A 22,269-nucleotide genomic window follows, 5' to 3' on the forward strand; every position below is an offset into this window, starting at 1 on the left:
CCCGGGGCAGCTTTTCCCATTGCCACCTCATGGTGGTGCTGGAGAGCCCTTCACCTTCCTACCCGCCATGTCCCAGCCCCGAAGAAGGCCCCACAAACCAAGCCTTTTTCTAACCCGATGGATTTATTGAAAAATTAAAAGCACAAGCTCTGTATATATAAATACGACGACATTGCCAGCAATATACAAGGCCTCCGGTTGCTCTCTCTGCATCCCCACCCGTGGTCGGTGCCACTCACCTGGGCACAGGGGCAAACACCCAAGGGAGCAGCGGCCACCTGAAAACCCTCCAGCCTGAGCAGCGCCCACCTTGCTCTGTGTGTGGCACTCGAATGACAGCAGGGACACGCAGACCCCCACCGTTCTCCCACCCCACTCCCCAGCCTGGCCGAGGGGAGAGGGTGTGTTCCTAAAGGCAGCCCTCCCCACCCCAGAGAGGACAGGAATGGACGTGCACTGATTTCTGCCTGTTCTCACCCACCCTACCCAGGCAGTGAGAGTCTGCGGTGGGTGAGGGGACATCTGGGGACAAGCTGGGGGTGTCTGCACGTGGGGGTGAGGGCTCTGCATGGTGGGATGCTGCTTTCACACCTCGGCGCTGCCTTTCATCCCCATTCGGGTGCTCCCTGTCCCAAGCCACGCTCCCAAACCCCACTCGGGTTCCTAAAGGGCGACGTTGAATTCTGTGACCAAGAAATCAATGTAGTCCTTTTCCTTCAGCTTAAAGGCTTCAGCGATGATCCGGGCGGCTTCCCGGTGCTCTTTGCCCCGTAGCCCCGTGCCATTCACCTCCAAAATGACGTGGCCCACCTTCAGCTTCCCGCAGTTGTGCGCCGAGCCCCCGCGCTGCAGGAGACAGGGGGTCAGCTCGTGCTCCCCCCAACCCCCAGCTCAACCCAGGGATGAAATACGGGTGGGTTGTGGAAAATGGGAAATATTTCGTTTCCGTCATATTCAGCCTGACCCAGTGAATATAGGGCCTGTTGTGATGGGACAAGCGTGATGGTTTTAAACTAAAGCAGAGGAGGCTGAGATTAAGGATGAGGAAGAAATTGTTGGTCCTAAGGGTGGTGAGAGCCTGGCCCAGATTGGCCAGAGAGATGGTGGATGAACCATCCCTGGAGACATCCCAGGCCAGGCTGGACGGGGCTCTGAGCAACCTGAGCTGGTGAAGATGTCCCTGCTCATGGCAGGGGGGGCACTGGGGGAGCTGGGAAGGTCCCTTCAACCCAAACTGTTCTGTGATTCTATGAAATGAAACATTTCACATTTTGGAAAGTGGGGATGAATTTGACTTCCCCCCTGCTTGCTCCTGGAGCACAGCGCCAGCTGGGATGGCCAAGAATAACCAAGGTGCAGTCAGCTCTGCTTTAGTTTTGCTGTAAATAACTTGAATTTTGCCCTAAGTAAACAGCAGAGGAAACAGAGCGCGGAGAGAGCTCTCCAGGGCTCAGTTCCCCAGCTCTCATCCACCATTCCCACTCCCCAACCCCCTATCTGAGCAAGAAAAAGGGCGGTTCCAGACATATGGGGACACCAGCCAAGCCTTTGGGGCTGCCCGCACCCCTCTGAAATGTCTGTAGCAAATCCTTGGCTCCCAGGACGTGTTTTGTGGTATGGGATCATCCACACAGCACAAATGCAATCCTTACCAACCCCCCAGCAGAATGAGGCCTGGGGCTATAGGAGGGGGAAGCCCATCTCCAAAATCCCCTCTGGGGCAGGGTTGTGGCTGAAAGGCTGAGTATGCCCAGGGAGGAGTGGGATGGGACGTGCACTGAGTTCTTCCCATTCTCAGCCCAGCCTACCTGGATGGTGACGATGCGGGGCAGCGGCTGCCGCGTGTTCGCTCCCCCCTCGATGGCGATCCCCAGGGTGGGTGCGCTCTTGGACACTCGGATCAGACACGATGTGGGCTCCAGGAGCCCCGGCTGAGAGGATTTACAGATCTTTAGGTTAGAAATTGCAGACAGGATTCATTCTTTTAAGTGACAACAACACAGGGATAGATGGCAGCGCTGCCGAGGAGGCCGGGCATGTTCACCCAGGGGAGAGGGATGGACACGATGCCCACAGTTGCTCTCTGACTTTTGACATCCAAGATCCCAGCCTGGAAGGGCTTGGGGAGTTGCAGAGCAGCTTTGCAACTGCCTGCCTACACCCCTCAAACTTGCCACCATCAGAAACACTCCACTTTACGTCTGGTATCTGGTGTCACCTTCCCTTCCAGGCGACAGGAGACTTCACTGTGCCCTGCGGATGTCCCCTCAGGGCCAGGAGCTCTGCCACATCCCAAGCAGCTGCGTGCTGGGGCTGGGAGGGACCAGATTTACTCAGGATGGGGTGAATCAGCCTACGTGCCCCTCTCAGCCATTCCTGCTTCCCTTCCCCACAGCTTAGCCCATCAGCGAGCTGACTCAGCTCATCAAACAAGAGGCTAAATAACCCATCAAAGGATTAACGAGGAAGGAGCAGGGAGCAGCGCTGTCCCTTGGCACCCTTGGGTGCCCACCCCGGGGTCCCTGGGCACCCAGCCTCACCGGCTTGGAGGCCCCTTCTGCCATCCCCTCGCTCCTCGCCACCTCCTTGAGGCTTCGGCTTTTCCCAGGGACCGGCTGCCGGCTCTTGTCCTTGCCGCTCGTCTCCACCTCCCCGATGTCCACCCCGCTGTCCTCGCTGAGGGTCTGCCCGCTGTCCGACAGCTGGGAGAGCGTGGAGGCTGGGGAGAGACGGGGCGGTTAGAGGTCGGGCAGCACGGCTCTGCGGCCGGCCGAGCACCCACGGGCTGGGGGAGGACCTGTCACCCGCTCCCAGGGCTGGGCAGCACCCCTGGGATTTAGACCTGGACTTCCGAGCGGGGTTCCCAAGCGGATCCCTCCTCAAGAGCAAAGTTGAGCACAGGAGCATCAAGGAACAAGTGGCTTCATACCCAGGTTCAGGATCCAACCCAGATCCCGAACTGGGATGGAAGGAGAGGGCAACGAGTTCAGCGATTCTGCTGGAGGCCAGTTGGAGTCAACTTGTGCTGGCAGAGGATGGGACAGATCTGAAAGGAGGTTGCAGCATGGAGGGTGTTGGGCTCTTCTCCCAAGTAACAAGTGATAGGACAAGAGGAAACGACCTCAAGTTGCACCAGGGGAGGTTCAGGTTGGATATTAGGAAAAAATTCTTTGTGGAAAGGGTTGTCGGGCATTGGAACAGGCTGCCCGGGGCAGTGGTGGAGTCACCATCCCTGGAGGTGTTTAAAAGGCATTTAGACAAGGTTCTTAGGGACACGGTTTAGTGCTAGAGCTAGGCTATGGTTGGACTCAATGATCCTGAGGGTCTCTTCCAGCTGAAATGATTCTATAATCTGACCCAGGAGGGGCTGGGGACAGACCCCAGCAAAGAGGAGCTGCATGGTAGGAGCTTTCTCCTCTTGGAGGATGAAAGCTCTGAGTGCAGATCAAGGTTCTGCCTCTGGAAACAGGTGTGACAGCACCTGCAGAGAGGGCTGAAGGTCCAGGAATCAGCCCTGGGGCTTGGAGGAACCGGGGTGACACTGCTGACACCGCTCGGGCAGGATCCGGCCCCTGTTCAGTGCCAGAAGTCGTTATCCTGAGATGAAGCAACTAATTGGAGAGGGAGGATGGTACCACAGGAGGGCGACAAAGTCACTCGTAGCGGGTCCCACAGAGCCTGGCTGCAAACAGGACATTTCGAGGGGGGCTGACAGATGCTCCTCCCTCACTCCCACTTCTTTTTCCCGGGATACGCTCAGGACAAATCTGACTCCCAAGCTCAGTGAGGCTACAATTAGACTTTCTCTCTTTTTTTCCCTCAAAAAAATCTGGAGTTAATGGGAAAAATGAGAATTGATTCTTTTAAAACTCCACTGGAAGCAGATTTTATGACCTGATGCAGCAAAGCCCACACAAGAGAGAAATTGCAATCAACAGCCTAACAGAGCTTGGTCTAAAGGTCAGCCTGAACTGTACTGGGAACCCAGGGAGGCTTTGCAGAGCGAGCTGGATGCCGATGGGGAGCTGCTGGCTGCCCTGGGCCCTGCAGGTTTGCCAGCGTTGCCAAAACCCAGAGCCGAGGGCTTTGTCTCAGAGATTAACACCGCTACACTGTGGAAAGCTTTATGTGTTCCCTGGATTTTCACTTCTTCTGCTTTTTTTAAGCCATGACGCTGTCAAGCTGTTCTCTGCAACTGAAAATTCATCCCAGGGAAAAAAAAGCAAATGAACACACGGCTACCAACCATCACATCGATCCAGGCTCTGTGGTGTCTACCCTGCCCTATTGACTTGGAGTTTGAACCAAAATCACAACGTTTGCCCCCATGGCCCCTCCCTGGCTGCCATCCCACATCCCTGCTGGGAAAGGGGATGCTCTGCAAGCAAGGTTGGTGCTCAGGTAGGGACCTGTAGCCTAATGGAGATATTTTCCAACTCCCTCCCCAGTTCCTGCCTTCAATATCTGCTTCTTCTGTTTTCTCCCTCAAGGAACACCCCGGAGAGGGTTTTTTCATCCTGTGGTTCATAACACGACACCCACCTCTGGCCTGGGGCAGGGGCCTCACTTCATTGACGTCGGGCTCGCTGTTGGGTTGGTGAACCTCCACCATGATGAAGTGCTGGTTGGCCACAGCCTGGGGGCTGCCCTTGTCTGGCGGAGGGGGGGCTGGGTGGGGTGGTGGGGGCGGAGGGGACGGGGAAGGGGGGCTCTGAAGCCCACCGGCTGCAGCGCTGTCTGGGGACGGGCTCTTCAACCTCGTTGGGGACTGGACCCTGGGGAAGGGACCGATGGGGTGCTGGCTGACCAAGGAGAGCTGGGCATCCATCTGCCTCCTGGAGCTGCGCAGGGCTGGGGAGATGGTGGCGTAGATAGGGCCGGGGACAGACTCCTCGGTGGAGGTGGTGGCAGTGGAAGTCACGCTGACCGTGTCCTTCTCGGGGTAGCTAGGAGGGGGCGTGGGGTTTCGGGGGGCCACGAAGAAGAGGCCGGACTGAGAGGACTCGGAGGAAGGGCGCTTGGGCTTGTCCTGCCCTGGGTTCCTGTGCTGGGCAGCAGAGGGGTCCAGCATCTGAGGGGTTGAAGGAGGAGGCGGAGGCTTGAAGTTGGGTGGTTCATCTGGGAAGGAGGAGAGATCATCCTGCCAGAGCAAGGACAGAAGATTTTAGGACACCAGACTCAGCTGCAATAACTTCCCCAGGCTCAGTCACCTGCATCTGCCTTCTTGTAGCGACCACAGTGAAATGAGGTGATTTTCATAAAAACACCTTTCTGCCCTTATTGGCAATATGAATATGACTCACAAGTGAAGATGATTAGAGAACAAAATACCCAATCTTGCTTTGGTTAGCACAGATACTACTCTTATTTAGACAGCTAATTCCTAATCAATGTGATTAATTTACTTCAGTGACTGCTGTGACATACACAGGGCATTGATGTAGCAAAAAGCTACAGAAACTGAGGCAAAACTCCGTATCATCAGTACCTCCAGCTCCCACCCAAGGTGCAGCAGCACAGTGTGGTCTCTTACCAGGGAGATGTCCGGCAGGGTGTTGATGCTGCTTTGGTGGCCGTCTCCACCTCCCTCCAGCTCCGACGTGTTCTGATAAGGCAATGAAGGAAAAGAGAACCAGGTCAGAGCAGCCAGGAGCAACCCCCACAGTGCCAGCACCACAGGGAACATGCAGAGTGATGCAGGGCACTGCACAACCCCCCCTGACAAGGCCGGTCTTTCACCCAGAGGTTTGTGTTTCTTTGGAGGTTCTGGGGAGACTCACACATCACACAAGTAAAGCAGCTTTGTTGGGATGCGCTCTCCCAAGCTAAGCAGTGTGCTCAAAGCGTGCTGTGAACCTGAGCTACCGGGGCAATTTCTGCTGCAGCAGAGGAGTGTGCTCCTCTTAACCCAAACCCCGGCTCCTTCTGTTTAATTTGGGAGGGGAGGGACCAGCTCTGAGGGCTGCAGGTTCAATACCTGGATCTTTCCCAGGAAAAGGGCAATAGAAAAGTTTCTGCAAACCAGAGCAGTCGGTCTCAGACGCAAACAGAAGCTGTTGCCACTGCTTTCCCTTTCTGAGTCAAAATGACATTAGAAAACGTCACAACACCGCTCTGAACGCATCCCAGCTCCAGAAATCAAGAAGGGTTTGTCAGATCTGTCAGTCTGTCTGCACAGGGGCAGCTGTCAGTCAGGATGGACCCAAGACGAGGAGGTGGATACAGCCAAGCAGAGCAAACAGGCACCCTGGCTAAGGAACAGCAGGGCTGGCAAGGCCGGGTGAGCGGCACAGGCTGGGTGCAGAGCTCTGTCTTGGCAAAACCAAGCATGAACCCAGCTGGTCCTGGGTCTAGCCCAGAGCTGTGGCTCTGCTGCTGGCTTTGCCCCCGGTGGGTACCAGACACCTCCTGGGGGATGCTGTGCCGATGGGAGACATCCCCAGCTCCCTCTGATCCCCCTGCAAGAGCAAACCCAGACTCAGCGCCCCTTTCCCACGATAACTCCTGATCTGGAGGTGCCGCTGCTGCTCAGAAAGGGCGCAGTTCCTTTCTGTCACGTTCACAGGGATGTTTGTGCTGGAACAGGCAGGGTACAGTTTGTGTTTAACTGCGTGTTATTTATTGCAGGGTAAACAACTGATTAGTTGAAATGCTGGTGCATCTGCTTTTCCCCCATCTGCTGGAGGCTGCTGCTGTGCCTGTAAGACGTTAGCGTCCCAAAATAGACACGGGAGACATTAGAGAAGCTGCAAAAACATTGATGGAAAGTGCTTTTAGCTCTGTGGTTTCAGAAGGAACCCTGCAGAATGAGAACTAAAAGAAATGGCTTGTTCAGAGAGTGACAAGTCAAGTATTAGCTTGGGAAATCATTCCTTCCTCTGAAAAGGGTTGATTTCATCATCAATTAATCCAACATAAAGGCAGGTGGTTTTTGAATGGGAAACATCCCCTGCCCCTCCGTGGGTTGCTGACTGTGCAGCCAAGCTGGGGCAGAACTGAGATTTGGCTGAAGCATTTAACAGCAGCAACAGAAAGAAAAGGCTTCAGTCAGACCTGACACGGCACAGGGCTGTGCAAATCCAAGCAGCAGCACGGAGGACACGGTGACACCTTGTCTGAGGCTGGAGGAGGAGGCAAGTAGGGTTATTTCAAAAGCAATCTGCCTTCATATTGATTAAAATGACCATGAACTTCTCTGGGCTGTGCACGCATTAGCAACAGGTCTTCAGATTTGATTGAAGTGCCAATGAGTTTAAAAGCTCGAGTGCCATCGTGTCCCTGCGTGACGCCAAGGAGCAGGGATGCTCAGCCGGGTAAAAGGCAGCGCTGGGGAAACTGCACCAAACTGCGGCAGCGCGCTCGCCGCACAGCTCCCTCCTTTTGCCATCGTTTCCTCTAACGAGAAAGCTGCTCTGCAGAAAGCTGCCCAAATACCACCCTCCCCCTGCACCAGCCCACGCCCAGATGCTGCCCAGAGCCTTTAATCCAGCCAAATGGCTGCGTGCACGGGGACAGAAGCCATGGTGGAAGTGGTGGCATTTCAGCCTGGCCACTTTGGGAGGATCTCAGCTGCATCCCTGACTCTCCACTCGCCAGCCCTGTCTGTGCCAGCCCCAACCCGCCTCCAAGAGTTCACTGAGCTGCTGGCAAAGGTGTGAGGACCAGACCCCTGTGCCACGACCGGGAGCAGCCTGCCATCAAATAGGCATAGTTACATCGCTATTAAAAGAGAAGAGTGCCCCATGTTTCCCCCCAAAATCTGGCAGTGTCTTTTCCCCCAGCCCTGCCACTGAACTCTGTGCCCGTCACCATGACATCGAGCCCATCCCATGTGCCATGTCGCAACCTCATAGCTGGGACCAGTCTGCACCCAGACGTGAATCCTCCTGGCAAAGGGAGGGGTGCTCAGCCAGCTGCACCCTGTGTCCCCCCACCAGACAGCCCTGAGCCCCTGCCCCCTGAACAGGGACACCAACACCGCTCATCTTCTTCAGGGCACTTTTTTCTGCTGAAGTGTGCATGCAGGAGATTTGCCTTTGCCCAAGCTTAGTACTTCAGGGGCAAAAGCAATTAAATAGAAATTGCTCTGGGCTATAAAATGTAATGGCTTTTAAGCCAAGCACATTTGCTTTCAGGAATTGGATATTTTAAGACTGTGCTTTCCTGGATTTCCCTTGAAAGACCCACCGAAGCCACACGCCACTGCTCTGAAAAATGAGTATTTATCAAGGAGGCTGCTCCTCTTACCGACTATCCGCTCCTTCACCCCATCTATTTTCTAGTTACTTATAGAAACTGGAGGCCAGGGGAGGCCCCTCCAGCCCCTCTGCAGGGTGCAGCCGGGAGACTTTGGTCCTTCCTGCCTTGTGCAGAGTCCACAGCAAGAGTGATGGAGCTGGAGAGCATCCTTCAGACAGGCAGCCAGTTTCTGTTCACAGATTAAGTGGTGGAGAAACCGCCACCTCCCTGGGGAATACAACCCAACCTTTAATTAACCTCACAGCTTCAAATGAGTCCCTTCTTTTCCAGTTACTGCTAACGACTGCTTTGCAGAGCTACTGAGCTTGACTCCTGCAGGGTTTAGAGTCTTAACAACCATGCCAGTCTGAGAATAAGCGCAGCTTTCCTCCTCTCTCCCCTTCCCTCTCCCAGCCCAGAGCTCCCACCCCTGCCCTCTCTGACTCTGGGAACTCTGAGGGTGACACAATGACCCCCCGGCAGTGGCCTGCACACTGTCTCTGTCCTCATCACCTAAGAGGACTGTGCCAAGAACATGCGATCCCTCCACATGGGATGCCTGTGTCCATGCTGGAGAGGGTAAGAAGATAGCAGAGAGCTGGAGCAGCTCCGTGACGGGGACATAGATGAGGACAACGTCCTCTGTTTCTCTGCTCTCTCTCTGCGGACAGAGATCAGTCACCAAAGAGGCATCCTCCTCCCAACTAAGAGCTCTGCTATGACAGAGGCTCTCCCCACATCCATTTCTAGCCTCTCAAAAGTCTGCAGGAGGATTTCTCCCAAGCTGAACATGCACAAAGCCGAGTGCACCAACCCCTCCTGCACTGGAGCACAGATTTTTGCAGACCCAAAGCCCACAAGGAAAATTCTCCCCCATCCCTGAGGATGTGTGATGGGATGTGACCAGACTACTGGCATTTAGCCAGGGTGCCATACAGGGAGACAGCAGCAGGGAGAGCAGGCAGGGGGGCAGTCAGGGGTCCACCAGGCATTAATGCTGCTGATCCTTCTAAAAACTCAGCCCTGAGCTGTCGGGGGCTTTTGTGCAAGTGGTACCAGCTGGGTTTGGTTCAAGGCTGAGTCTAGTCCACAGCACCAAGGCCTGCAGCCGAGCTGGGGAAATAGCTCTGGAATGGCTCAGCAGAGCCACAGGATGAAAAAGCAGAGCTGGGTGAAAGGAGACGGCCGTTCACGTGGCCAAGTCGCATGCGGGGCCCTGGACAGCCTGCACCCTCCTCCCACCCGACGCACATTCGCGCACTCAGCCCGTCTACTATGGCAACCGCAGCACTCAAACTCCCCGTGTCAATGACGGCCCCTACCTCCATCAGGTCTATTAGCCACAAGAGCCGCTCCTGGGGACGTGCGAGGGGAAAAGCAGATTAAAACAACCACAAAAGCGAAAACGTAACGTCAGGGAGGATGCGGAACAAATGAGGGAGACAAGCAAATCCCGGCACCATGCATCCCTCCTCCCCAAACCCACCCTGCAGAATCCACATCCAGCTGCACCCAGTGCTGAACATGACGGCTGCAACGAGCCCCCCCCACAAGAGGTGCTGGAGGGGCTTAGGGCAGAACAGTGCAGAGCAGTCTGGGAGCTCTGCCCCTCCTCTCTCTCCCCTGTTAGCTGAGATGAGCATTCATCCTACTCAAAAGTGGCCTATACAAAGATGGGGACAGACTTTTTAGCAGGGTCTGTTACAACAGGAAAAGGGGTGATGGTTTAAACTAAAGGAGGGGAGATTCAGGCTGGACATGAGGAAGAAATTGTTGGCCCTGAGGGTGGTGAGAGCCTGGCCCAGGTTGGGCAGAGAGGTGGTGGATGAACCATCCCTGGAGACATCCCAGGCCAGGCTGGACAGGGCTCTGAGCAACCTGAGCTGGTGAAGATGTCCCTGTCATGGCAGGGGGGGCACTGGGGGAGCTGGGGAGGTCCCTTCAGCCCAAACTGTTCTGTGATTCTATGATCCACCACAAACCAGCGCTCTTTGCTTGGCAGCCCAGGCACAGGGATAGCACAGGAACAAGGGCATCTTGCTCAGCAAGTCCTAGCAGACCTGTGCGGGCTCTCTGATACTTCAGAAAGATTTTCCCAGCAGGCCTTCAGAGAGCAGCACAAAACTCCCTTTATTCATCCTGATTCAGAAAGGATCTTGCTGGAATCCATCCGGAACAGAGCAGATGGCTTTCCTATGGGTATTTGTGAAGTCAACAGGATAAAAACCACAGCTCTGATGCTCTGAAACTCTTGGGAGGCTGGACTAAACTGGGTAGGCTGGACTAAACTGGGTGGGTAGGCAAAGTCTCAGGAAAGCCCTGGCCTATCCCTCCAGGCTGTGTTGCCTGGGCTCTGGGCAGCACAGTCCTGCTCACCCCGGCCATGGGCTGGTTTGCTTGCTGACACATTAACAAAAAGCCCATTGTCATCCCTTCTTTTCATGAAGGTTTTAATTTCCAAGGTTGCTAATGCATTTATGATGAAAGGCATTTTATGGCCAGGAAATTAATTTCGGGGCTGTGTGCCTGCACACTCTGAGGTGATTACGATAAGTTAATTAGACGGTGCGTGCAATGAAGGCCTGGCAGAGAGACGTGGGAGAGTTGATGCTTAACAGTGGAGAGTGGGCAGGGGCTGGGACACGATGCAGCTGGTCTGGCCGCGCGGTCCCTGCTGGGACGGGGAGCAGGAACCAGCGTCTTTAAGGAGGTGATTTAAAAGCAACAGCCAGAGCTGGTGAATAGCAGCAGGCACAGTGTGGCAGTGACAAGTCACTGACATTTGTGTGGATTTAGCTTGCATTGCGCTGCAGAGGTCCTGGAAGCGAAGCAGACTTCGTGCCTTGCTGGGGACAAAGGGACACTTAGCACCAGGCCCAGTCCCCATGCCCAGGACAGTGTCACATCAGTCTCAGAGGCACAGGGATATCAAACACATGTCACAGAATCACCTTATTGCACCCAGCCCGCAAGGAATAAAGAAAGCTTTGGGGGAACCCATGGGGGAAGCAGAGTGAACAGGGCTCCCCGTGAGTGAAATGTCTCTAGAGCACTGCAGGGAAGCGCGTTTGTTGTAAGGCTGCCAGGAGCAGGTGTTGAATGAAAAAGGAAGGGAGGGACTCACCCGGGCTGAGCTGACGGTGGTGGCAGTGAAGTGGCTGCTGGAGGAAGAGACGGTGTCACTGTAGGACATCATGGAGTAGGAGTCGGCGCTGATGCTGGGCCCCGAGGGCTGCCGTGCCTTCATGGACTCGATCTCTCTCTTCAGCACCAGGTTGTCGAAGCGGTCGAGGTCTTGCGGGGAGATGACGCCCCGCACCTCTGAAAGCAGTGAGAACTGCGCCAGGCAGACAGGCAACCAGAGAGAGGTTGGAGAATGATCACATTCCTGAGTAGGCGAAGACCCATCCTCCCACATTGCTCAACAGTGCTAACGAGATGTACTAGCAGGTAACACATGAGGAGGTTTGGTCCTAAACTTTACCAGAAGGTCCCCTTTCGCTGCACACCAGCCTGTATCCCCCATAATGTCCCACATCTGGACTTTGCTTTCATACTCTCACCCTTGATCCTGAGCAGATAACCTTGGAGGCACAAGCCACACTGTGACAACGGCTCAGTCCCATGGGTACGAGAAACTGTCCCTGACTTTGGTGTGGGTCTCACCTTAGCATGTGTGTTGAGTAGTTCGAAGAGCGCCATGACCAGAGCATCCACGGAGATGTTGCCTTCCTTATACTCGTCAAGGTAGTAGCCCATGGTTGCCCGCTCCTGTTCATTCAGCAGGTGCCGTGCCTGCTCCTCCAGCATGACTCGGGTCTGGTTCACCATGGTGCTCAGCGTTACCTGTGAGCCGGCCAGGCCCCGGTAAAACACAGGCTGCAGAAGAAGACAAGAGATAAGTTTTGGTCTGGGATGCTGAGGAATCAGCTGCTGAGAGGAGGGAGCTGTCTAAGAACTGTCCCCTTGCTCAGGCTCTGCCCACCAGCCCAAGCTGGCCATGTTCCAGCCCACCGCCCTCACCCCACAGCCTGCGGCAAAGCTGGAAAACGAGACTGGAAGGGGGATGCTGAGAGGATTCACCGCCACGGCCACTCACTCAGTGCCACTACTTGTCTGGGTAACTCCAGAGCTGTGATTATGCAGCACCAGTTGTCTAAACAAAACTGCTTCTCAGCTCTGTTCAGCAAGCACGGATGCCGTCCCTTGACCAGCTATTGATTTAATAACAGCCAGTGTTCCTCTTGGCAGACCTGGGGCTTCCCATCTTTGTAAAAGGCATATGATTTAGTTCTAGGTAGTCCTGCGAGCAGCAGGGGTTTGGACTCGATCCTTATGGGTCCCTTCCAACTTAAGATATTCTAAGATTCAATGTTTTTGCCGCCACTGCAAGCTCAAAGCAGACCCTGGTAAAGAAAGAGCCACTGGCAACCAAGAGAGTCCCACGGAGAGCCATGTCTGGCTGCAGATGAAAGGCTTTTCCCTCTGTGAGGGATTTCTAAGAGGTCCTTGCTGTTCCCCTCCCTGACAGTGCTGGCACAGTCAGCACAGGGACACAGAGCCAGACAAACCCCCGACTGTCGCAGGGACACCGAGGAGTTGGGGCTGGGGAGCACGTTTTGCCAGCAAACAGTGCAAAGCTGTTATCAGCGACAGCCACCTGTGAAACCTTCCTGCTTTATTTCCATTTAAAAGAAATGCACTTTGCAAAGAGGTGTTTGGAGAAGACACGCTGGCACGGAGCTGCAGCCACAGCACGGGGTAAGTCCCTGCTGCTGTGCTGGGGAGGGCTGGCTCAGCCCTGCTTCGGGGTTGGGGACATCCCTGAGACAGCCACCACAGTCACCTCTGAGGGTCCCCACGGTCCTTGCTCATGTGTGATCATTGCCCCTTGCGCATTAACGTGATAATTCCCAGGCTTAGAGACACCAGATGTGCAGCAGAACTGCCCCACAAGCAGCACTGTTTGTAGAAATGCAGCTGGCAAAGCGAGATGGGCCAGAGAAAGGCTAAAGCCCGTTAAAACCCACTGGTCCTCATGGAACTAACATCGCTTTTACAATCAGGAGCACAGAGTGTTCCCTCCCATGGAAAACTGGGGACAGCGATGGCAATTTTTTCACAAGGCATCAGGAAGGTCTGACATCTCTTACCCGGGCTGTGGCCTCTGCAGCGTGATCACCCACTGCCCTGCAAGGAGGGAGAAGATCAGTCAGCACCGAGCGCCCTGTGCTTGTCACCCACCACCCGCCACGAGATCTGTTTTGTCCTCTTTGTGCCTGTAAGTTAAAAGCTGCTGGTCTGAGAGAACAGGGAAGGGGCAGAAGGATGTTGTCCAGACCTGACCCACCTTACAGCCCAGACATGCCATCTTCTAAGCACCAGATTTGGGGGCCACACACCTCAGTACTGGGGTTTCTCCCACAGACCTGCTGCCGATGCGTATCTCAGTGTGTCAGGCTGCCACCCCACACCTGTCCTGGGTGATGTATGTACCCTACTGAGCTCTGGGTCAGCAGCCCGACACAGCAACCTCACCTGAGTGTACCGAGCACGTACCCTGCCGAGCTGACGAAGGTCTCTCCGATCTGGGAGCTCGCTATCCACCTGGTCTCGTCCACGGTGGTGCGGGCATGGGGGAGCCTCCCGATGTCCTTCACCGTCATGATGAGGTGGCGGGAAGACTTGAGCAGCTTCACCGCCTCGTCATGGGGGATGCTGAGGAAGCTCCTGCCGTTCACCTCCAGGATCTGGTCTCCTACCTGTGGAGTCAGGATGGGGTGAGTGTGGCAGATTCTGGGGCTCTCCTGTTAGGAATATGCCTTCTTCTGCCTTCTTCTCCCACCAGGGAGGAGCTACTGAGTCTACCCCACCACCAAATTAGGGCCACATCGAGAAAGACAAGGAAGAAGGGCTAAGTGCTGGTGGCTGGAGACCAAGCACTCAAGCTGACAGCAAGTAAAGGACCAGTCTGGAGGAGCGTGTTTAGGACCCCAAGTCAGACCAATCTGCCCAGTCTCCCCGATTAACTAGATTTGCAGACCCACTTGGTTAGAAACAACGCCCAGAGAATATCAATACTTCCAGCCCTGATCCCTCCTGCTGATCTGGGAGGCCAGGAACCATCTGGGGAACCTTTGGATCTCTGTGCAGCAGGGAGCATCCAGCTTGAGCATCTCACCAGCCTCCAGCTCTCTGTACACGGTGGGATCTGGGACAGCTGGATTCCATCTCTCCTCTCCTCCCACTTCCTCCCCAGCTGCCCCACAGAGCTTCCATTTGGTGGCCGGGGCCTTTGCTGTGATCAGGAGCTTCCCTGACAGCCTGGCAACGTTCAAGACCCAGCACACACGTGGCATTTCCCCCTTCACCCCAGGGCCTTCCTCTTTGTTTCCAGGGCATTCAGAGCCACTCCTCCTCACCTCCGTATCACAGTTCACCCTGTTTCTGATAAGCCACATCTTTCAAACTGCCTTTTCTTATCTTTGCTTAACCACAGGCTCTGTCAAAACACAGTCTTATTTTCTTTATGCTGCAATGCCAGCAGAATGAGACACTCCTTTAAATAACTGGCCTCTATCTTGGAGAAGAGGAGAAAAGAGGGAGTGAGAAGAACTTCTAAGGCTGAAGAAATAACCTGGACAGTTAATATGATCCTTTCAGCTCCGTGCATCTCGTTCTACCACTGGGTCAAAGAAGCCTCAAAGGACTGGGATTAATTCTCCAAATTCTTTAAATCATTTATTCAAGTGAGAAGCCATGATTAGACACTGCCAAGTCTACACAGTGGGCTGTGACACTGTTGTCACCCCAGTTTCCAGTGCTACCCTGAACTTTGCTGGGGTGAAGCAGTGGACATCGGGACTACCACCAGCAAAGCTCGGCTCAGCGTAAATCACGAGAGATCCGGCAGCTGCTCCGGTGGGAAGGGAAGGCAGCTGCCGGTTCCAGGAAGCAGCAGCCAACCTGCAAACTGCAGTACAGCATTTGGGCACTTGGACATGGCCTCTGTTTCACGCTACAGCCGCGCCGAGGCTCACAAGAGCGCAGGAGCAGGGTTTGCATCAGCTGCTCTGCAGGAACAGCATTGCCAGCTGAGAGAGAAGGTGGCCGGGGCTGTGGTGGCAGGGCTGACACACGTATGGGCAGCTTGCACACTCAAATGCACGTTCCCACTCGATTTCTGCCAGCCTGGGGCATCTACATGGTCGATCCAACAACCACTGAGGCTTCAAGGTGAACAAGATCCCTGTCAAGGGACCCACTTTGTGTTCCCAGGACAACGTTTCCCTTCCTCTAGCACATCCAGCAAAGGGCTGTTGGGAGCTGAGGTAGAGACACAGGGAGAAAAGTTCTAGAGAAAGGAAACAGAAATGATTAGTGGCAGATGCGGGTACCTGCGAAAGGAGAGATCAAAAAGATTAGGCCTGTTAAATTTAGAGAGGAGATAATGTGTGGGGAGCTTGATGAGGCTGTACAAAATAATGCTGGCAATAATGAGAAGCCAGAGAAGGGCTCCTGTTCATCCTTCATCCTGATGCAAGGACGGAGGATGCTCAGGGAGGCTGGAAGGACGCTCTGAGTGGCATCGATAGGAGAAAAGGACCTGGAGCAAACACACCAGATGCAGCAGAGCTCAGTTCTGCATTCACCTCTGTCCAGTGACCTCAAGCAAATTTGCCTTGTTCTTCTGGGACAGTTCCTTCCTCTGTGACAAACAGAGAGGCTGGTGGACAGCAAGGGCTGTGACAGCACCAGAGAGCCCCATCCCCAGCACCGCTGTCAGGGCCCCTGAGGTTTGTCCTCACATGGGTCAGCCGATGCCCTTTGCTCGTCTTCAAAACCGCTGTTAACGGGGCAGCAGCTAATAAGGCAAAAAAGAAGGTGTAGGTAAGGGAAACCCAAAGTCCTACAGCCAGCTGAGAAGCAAGCTGAATCCTTCAAGCTGGGCTGATGGCAGCCTGCAGCTCGAGGGGAAGGGGGAGCATGTGACAGATCACAGAATCATAGAATACTGGCTTGGAAGGGACCACAAGGATCATCTGGTCCAGCCTTTCCTGGCGAAATTGCATTGCAGCAGCTGCCACGAGGCCTTGGTGCTGGCACAGGGCAGGTCCAGCTGCACCATCTTTCTCCTTTGACTTCTGTAAGATGGTCAAATCAGGAGGTCCCGCAAATTGAGCTGCCTGCTCTTGGCTGGTCCCTCCCTCCTCAGCCTTCCCTGTGGAAAGACAGAGACAGCACTGGGTACGCGCTTTGCAGGTCACGACCAGGGGACAGTGGCCCTTTACACCGGCTGGATGAAGAGGAGAGGGCACAGAGCAAGGGTGGGATACTCACAGATACTCACACCTACCCCAGATGATTGCAGAGTGGTCAAAACCATGTGCCAGGGATGTGAAATTTCCCTGGTTTGAAAGGCAGAGCCCGGGGCCAAGCTCAGCTCTGTGAACCAGCTCAAGGAACCAGGGACACGTGGCTCCACCTGAGCTGAGCCATGGAGACCGAGAAATGGGAAAGGAGGGAGCCCAAGGGAAGGCAAATGACACAAATGACCACAGTGCCAATAATCAGACCCCAGAAATAGCTCAGGTTCCCTCCGAGCTCTGTCAGCTTTAAACCAACAATCAGAAAATTTCTGACCACCAACATAACAGGGAGGGAAAATTACACAAGTGCCTAAACTGCCAAGAGAAAGGCGCGTTCAGGCGCAATGAGCATCAGCTCCCAGGTCTCCGTAATCCACCGGAGCGGAATTTGCTGCTCATATAAGGAGCACCAGGCTCACTGCAGCACCGAAATGATGAAAATCCAAATTCGATTAGATAAGTTTTATTGCAATTATGAATCTTTAATAGTTTTCCCTATCAGGAATTAAACTTCCATGACTTTTTTTTGTTCAGGGCAGTTATACAGATTTGATAACCTTTCTTTAATTTCTCCTTTCAGGAGGGGACCAAAAGGAACCCGGCAAACCCTCGCTGTATTGGGGAGACCTGAGGGGCCCTGCAGAAGCTACTTAATCTCCCTGTGCCTGTTCTTCATTGCTGCCTCAACACTGATTCTGAGTTCTTCATGGCTCTCCGGTCTCTCATGCTCTGCTATTATAGTGCCCAGCACAAACCCACTTCTATCTGGTGCTACCAGAGCATTAACGCTGGGTGAGAACAACCAGCCACAAAACACTGGGGTGAGTTTCAGCACCTCGTACACGGGGAAAAAAAAGACTTGCAAAAATAATTGCTGGTGAAGGGCAGATAAGGGAATTGTCAGACAGCTCCATTGCCCGCAAATCAGCCTATCTTGATGATAGGTTCCTATTAGAGCTGGAAAGAATTTTTTGCTAATTAGCATAGATAGTAATTATTTTTTTCCCCTTAAGTCAAGGACAACTGGGAAGGTAACAAAAGACTGCAGAGATGCAGAAGAACCAGCTATTCAAACAAAAGTTGACCCCGGTGAATTATTTGCTGTGTGCATAGATCCAAACCAGCACAGAATTTAAAGGTAACAATAAGACACACAAAAAGTTACAATAAATCACAGAAAAAATATTTTCCTGGATATTTCAGGAATAAGTTTTCAGTTGTGCTCAGCTAATGGTGGGTGGATATAATGGGACCTCCTGAGGGCCTGACCACTCCTGAAAATGAGATTATTCTCATTTCCTAGGGAAAAATCTACCCTGAAACGCAGGGGCTGAACACGACACATAGAAGCTGATTGACCACAGACAAGGAGCAGAGTCCACAAATAACACACCCCAATGAGGGGCTGGGCTCCTTTTTCTGGAGGCAGAGAATAACATGGGAAAGAGAGGTGCAGTCAAGAGAGATTTAACAGACTTGAGACAAGGGTTCTGAGCACCTAAAGTCTCTTAAAAATAATCAAAGTTAGCTCTGGGAGAAATTCAGTCGCACAGAAAAATAGGTGAGGGAATTTAAACATGAGTTAACATTAAATGACACCAAATTGAGCTGGGACTAACAGGACTAATAGGATGCAAAATGGTTTGGCACCAGCACTAGGTCTTATTTAATGCCACTAATGTGTGAGAAGAGAGGTTAAATTACACTCGTGGATACCACTAAAGCAGAAGGAGTCTCTCTCTAGCACAAATAATTACCAAAAGCACACCTTAGGAAATTAAAAATATGGGCTGGAGAAAGTATGAGTCAATTTGGAAATGATCAAATTAAGACTTGCAGGAAAATTAGGAGGTTTTCAACTTCCCCAGGAGAGAAACAGATTGGGGCAGATGATCCATGGCCACCAAGGTGAACACGGCGCGTTGGAAGGATGAGACCGATTTGGGAGCAAGGCAAGGGAGCAGCAGGTGCCAAGTGTTGTCTGAAAAAATGTTCTTGTCCTCAGACACCTCACAAAACAAACCCAAGGAACAAAGCCGGCAATGAAATTGGGCCAGAAGAGAAGGTTGGCTCTTGGGGTAGGCAATTTAAGTAACGATTGTCCCCATGGAGGTGACATTGCGTGAAGGACCACTCCTCACTTTGTGGGCCACAACCACCCACCTCCTCAGTGAATTTCTCACCCTACAGCTCATTCCCCAGACTACGAGACAGCCAAAAGGCTCTTTTTTCATTCTTTTCAGTATCCTTGTCTACATGCAGAGCTCAAAATACAAGCCAGTGTTCAAGAGGCTTCATCACTGCCACCGATGATGTAAAATCATTCAGCTCTTCCTATTTACAGTCTCCCTTTTTCTCTTGTATACGGATATACGTGGATTGTTGTGGCCTTTTTTTACGCCAGCCTTTATGCTGGGAACTCAATATTGAGTTGTTTGTTCCAAGAAAACTACCTGAAATCTGCTATTTCTGATGTGAAGGTCAAGGAGAGGGGGGAAAAAAAATGGTCTTAAAAAAAACCTGACAAAATAAACCATCAGAAAAAATGATCGAGGAAGAAATTGGGATGAGCTGAGCCACGAACGCCAGCAGAACAAGCTCAGCTCCTGCATCGCTGTGAATGTCACGTAGGAGACAGAAAGGACAAAAGCCGAAAGCAAACAAGACTGGCTCGCGTTCCTCCTTTGCAGTTCTCTGCTAACCTGCACTTTTTCAGCCTGAGAACTTACAGCGAGGCAGCAGATTTTAAAATAAGCCCGAAGAACACGTTGTCAGAACTTTTATGAATGAATAAACATCAAGAAGGCCAAGGGTATGAATATTTAATTATGGACGGACTGCTGCAGAGCGCTCTGCAGGGCTGTGGCACCAAACTGGCTCCAGTGGGGCCACATCCCCCCCGGGACCCCATCTCGGGACCACGGCCCCTGTTTCTGCAGCAGGCAAACGCTGGCTTAGGTTTCAGGCCTGAGAGAAACGTCCTTGGGTTTGACTGGCTTTCAACACCACGCTGTTCATCCTTTCATCTAAATTTAAGGGAAATTTAAAATACACATTAAAACATTCAAGATTTGGTATCACGGATGAAAGGTTTTCCCTAAAATGAAAAGTCTGTCAGAATTGACTCATAAGCAATTCTGGTAACAAATTCAGTGGAAGAAGCAAAACCCACAGAACTATCGACTGCCTGGGAAGTCTGCAGGATCCTTCCCATCGAATCCAGCAAGGTTGGGCTGAGCCCACATTAAAATAAAATAAATTGTGTGTTTGTTCAGAGGGCAAAGAATTATCTGGAAATCACATTTACCCATCAAGTTCTTCCCTCCTTGTGGTACCACATTCCTTTCACCACCACCCAGAGCAGTGCAGGGAGCATGTGGATCCAGTCTAAACCCTCATGTCTAACAGCAGAACAAAGACCTTTCTTTATCTCCAAATCTCCAAGCAGCTCTAAATTCGCAGCCTGCAGCACACTCAAATCAGAGCGGGAAGTGTCCGTGCGCATCTGAAATCACATAAAGCTTGATGTTCAGAATAACATCAGCCTGCTGGCCCGCACAAATCAGCCACTAGAAAACAGAACAGCATGGAGAGAGATATAAGGAATTGCTAAGCAGAGGCTCTGGTGTGCAAACAATCGTCATTGCGTGGGGACGGTGCTCGGCAGGGACAGAGAGGAGCAGCAGACACCGCACATGTGCTTCGAGTACAGCCTGAGGGCGATTATTTTCTCACCTCCCTGGCAGGCGTGAAGTGAGAGCTGGTACAGAGGGAAGGGTAGAGCGGCTCAGAGGTGATGTGTAGAGTAGCTCAGAGGTGATGTGATGTGTAGAGCGGCTCAGAGGTGATGTGATGTGTAGAGTAGCTCAGAGGTGATGTGATGTGTAGAGTAGCTCAGAGGTGATGTGATGGGTAGAGCGGCTCAGAGGTGATGTGATGGGTAGAGCAGCTCAGAGGTGATGCGCGTCCACAGTGGGATGAACGAGATGTAGGATCTCACTTTACAAGAGGTCCAAAGCAAAACTGCAGCCAGCTCTGGATCTGTGCAGCCTCAGACAGGCCCAGCCAACCCACAGAGCAACCTTTAGGAACCTGTTTGACCTGGAGGTCCCATCAAGTGAGGCTGCTGATAGCTCAGCTCTGCTCTAGCCCTGAGGCTGATCCTGCTGTTTCTGCTTTGTTAAGACATGATCCTTGTGAATGCCAAAGCTGCGGTAGGAAACCAGCACGTGCCTGTCCCGCCGCAGCAAGCCTCTCATCACACGTTCCCTGCAGGCAGGCTAAGAGACCCTTGTGCAAAATTTTAGCTCCAAACATAACGGGTTTGGGTGTGAGATGCAGAAAGAGGGCAGAGGACCAGGAGTTTTAATGAAAAACTCTTCTCCACCAGCTCGGGGAGGTGGGAGTGAGTTCCTTCCCCTGCCAGGTCTGGGCTGCACTCTCAGATATCTCCACCAAAAACATGTCCATCCCCAGGGTGCCTCAAGGGGGATAAATCAGGTGTGGGAGCGCACTAAGACAGAAGGCAAGTACAACGTATTTCTGAAGTTGCAAGACACTACTTCTCTCTGCACAACCACCTTGCTCCCTCCAGGCTTAGTAGTCAAAATTTCCAAAGAACCTGCCATGAAAAGCTGTGTTGAGAAAAGCAATGCTCAGCTCTCCAGTGGGGACACAGAGGCAGAACGGCAGCAGTGACACACTGATGTGTCCCCACAGCCACAGCGTGTGAAGCTTTACCAGCATCACTCTTACCTTTAAGCCAGTGCTCTCTGCTTCAGAGCCTTTATCTACTCCGGTGATGTAGATGCCCAGGGAATATTCAGCCCCTCCTCGGATCATGAGGCCCAGGGATTTCCCTTCATTCAGGACCAGATTCACCTGCAGAGGAGGAGGAAGAGCCCTTTATGTGGTGTCAGCTCCGTGGTTCTAACAGCCACGTCCCCCCACTGCCACCAGTTCTTCCACTTCTGTAGATGCCTTTGCACAGCCATATACCTTATTATCGCTAATTAATAACACCAGGACAGATTTTTCCCATCTATCCTTCCCAGAGCCGGCAGCACATACTGCAACAGATGTTCAATATTGTCCGCAAACCTCTGACAGGCTGAAGTACCAACACAGCACCTGGGCAGCTGTTTTCCTCACCAAATGCTGGCTGCGGGGCTGATTTTGCAAAGTATGGCCAAGCTATTAGCCAGCTTCCCATCTGCCTTCTTCCAGCCTCTCTTACTCTGAGGGCCTGATGATATATTAAAGTTCAGGTGAGAATTTAGAGTGAACGAGCAAGCTGGTATTTAGCTCCCTCGAGGACTCTCAATTTAAAATGGCCTTTGTTCACTCGCTGCACGACATTTTCTACATGAAAAACTCCAAGGTTTAGGGTTCTTTTTTTGCTTTTGTCTCAGGTCTTAAGCCAGTTTTGGAGAAAAGCAGCCAGCAGGAATAAAAACAAATGAGAAAGGCCAAAATGTGTTTCACACTGATAGGAAAAGACTGTTTGTGAATGGTTTTTATATTTAAAACTCTTCATCGCAGTCAAATCGAAAGCTTGTCCATTTACCTGGATGGGAAAGTCATTTCCAGCTTCAAGTCACTAATTAACCCGCCTTTCTGAAGGACGCGGCATCACACAGGGAATTCAGCCCAGCCTTAAGGA

General features: G+C 52.7%; 1 protein-coding gene across 3 annotated transcripts in view; it reads right to left on the reverse strand.

Moving 5' to 3' along the window:
* Positions 1 to 103: 103 nt before the first annotated feature.
* WHRN (whirlin) overlaps positions 104 to 22,269 on the reverse strand; it is a 45,750-nt gene continuing 23,584 nt past the window's right edge. The window contains exons 3-13 of one of the 3 annotated variants that reach the window (XM_065854155.2): positions 21,363 to 21,488; positions 13,798 to 14,000; positions 13,392 to 13,428; positions 11,905 to 12,117; positions 11,363 to 11,575; positions 9,561 to 9,593; positions 5,534 to 5,605; positions 4,543 to 5,140; positions 2,541 to 2,719; positions 1,809 to 1,931; positions 104 to 846 (exon numbers count right to left, since the gene is read on the reverse strand). In XM_065854155.2, the coding sequence (XP_065710227.2) occupies positions 664 to 846; positions 1,809 to 1,931; positions 2,541 to 2,719; positions 4,543 to 5,140; positions 5,534 to 5,605; positions 9,561 to 9,593; positions 11,363 to 11,575; positions 11,905 to 12,117; positions 13,392 to 13,428; positions 13,798 to 14,000; positions 21,363 to 21,488 (1,980 nt within the window). In that variant the 3' untranslated portion in view covers positions 104 to 663. The remainder of the gene's footprint in view (positions 847 to 1,808; positions 1,932 to 2,540; positions 2,720 to 4,542; positions 5,141 to 5,533; positions 5,606 to 9,560; positions 9,594 to 11,362; positions 11,576 to 11,904; positions 12,118 to 13,391; positions 13,429 to 13,797; positions 14,001 to 21,362; positions 21,489 to 22,269) is intronic. The other 2 variants (XM_065854157.2, XM_065854156.2) reach the window with 2 other exon arrangements.

The sequence above is a fragment of the Patagioenas fasciata genome, chromosome 20 (genome assembly GCF_037038585.1).
Source record: "Patagioenas fasciata isolate bPatFas1 chromosome 20, bPatFas1.hap1, whole genome shotgun sequence".
NCBI classification, from domain to species: Eukaryota; Metazoa; Chordata; class Aves; order Columbiformes; family Columbidae; genus Patagioenas; species Patagioenas fasciata.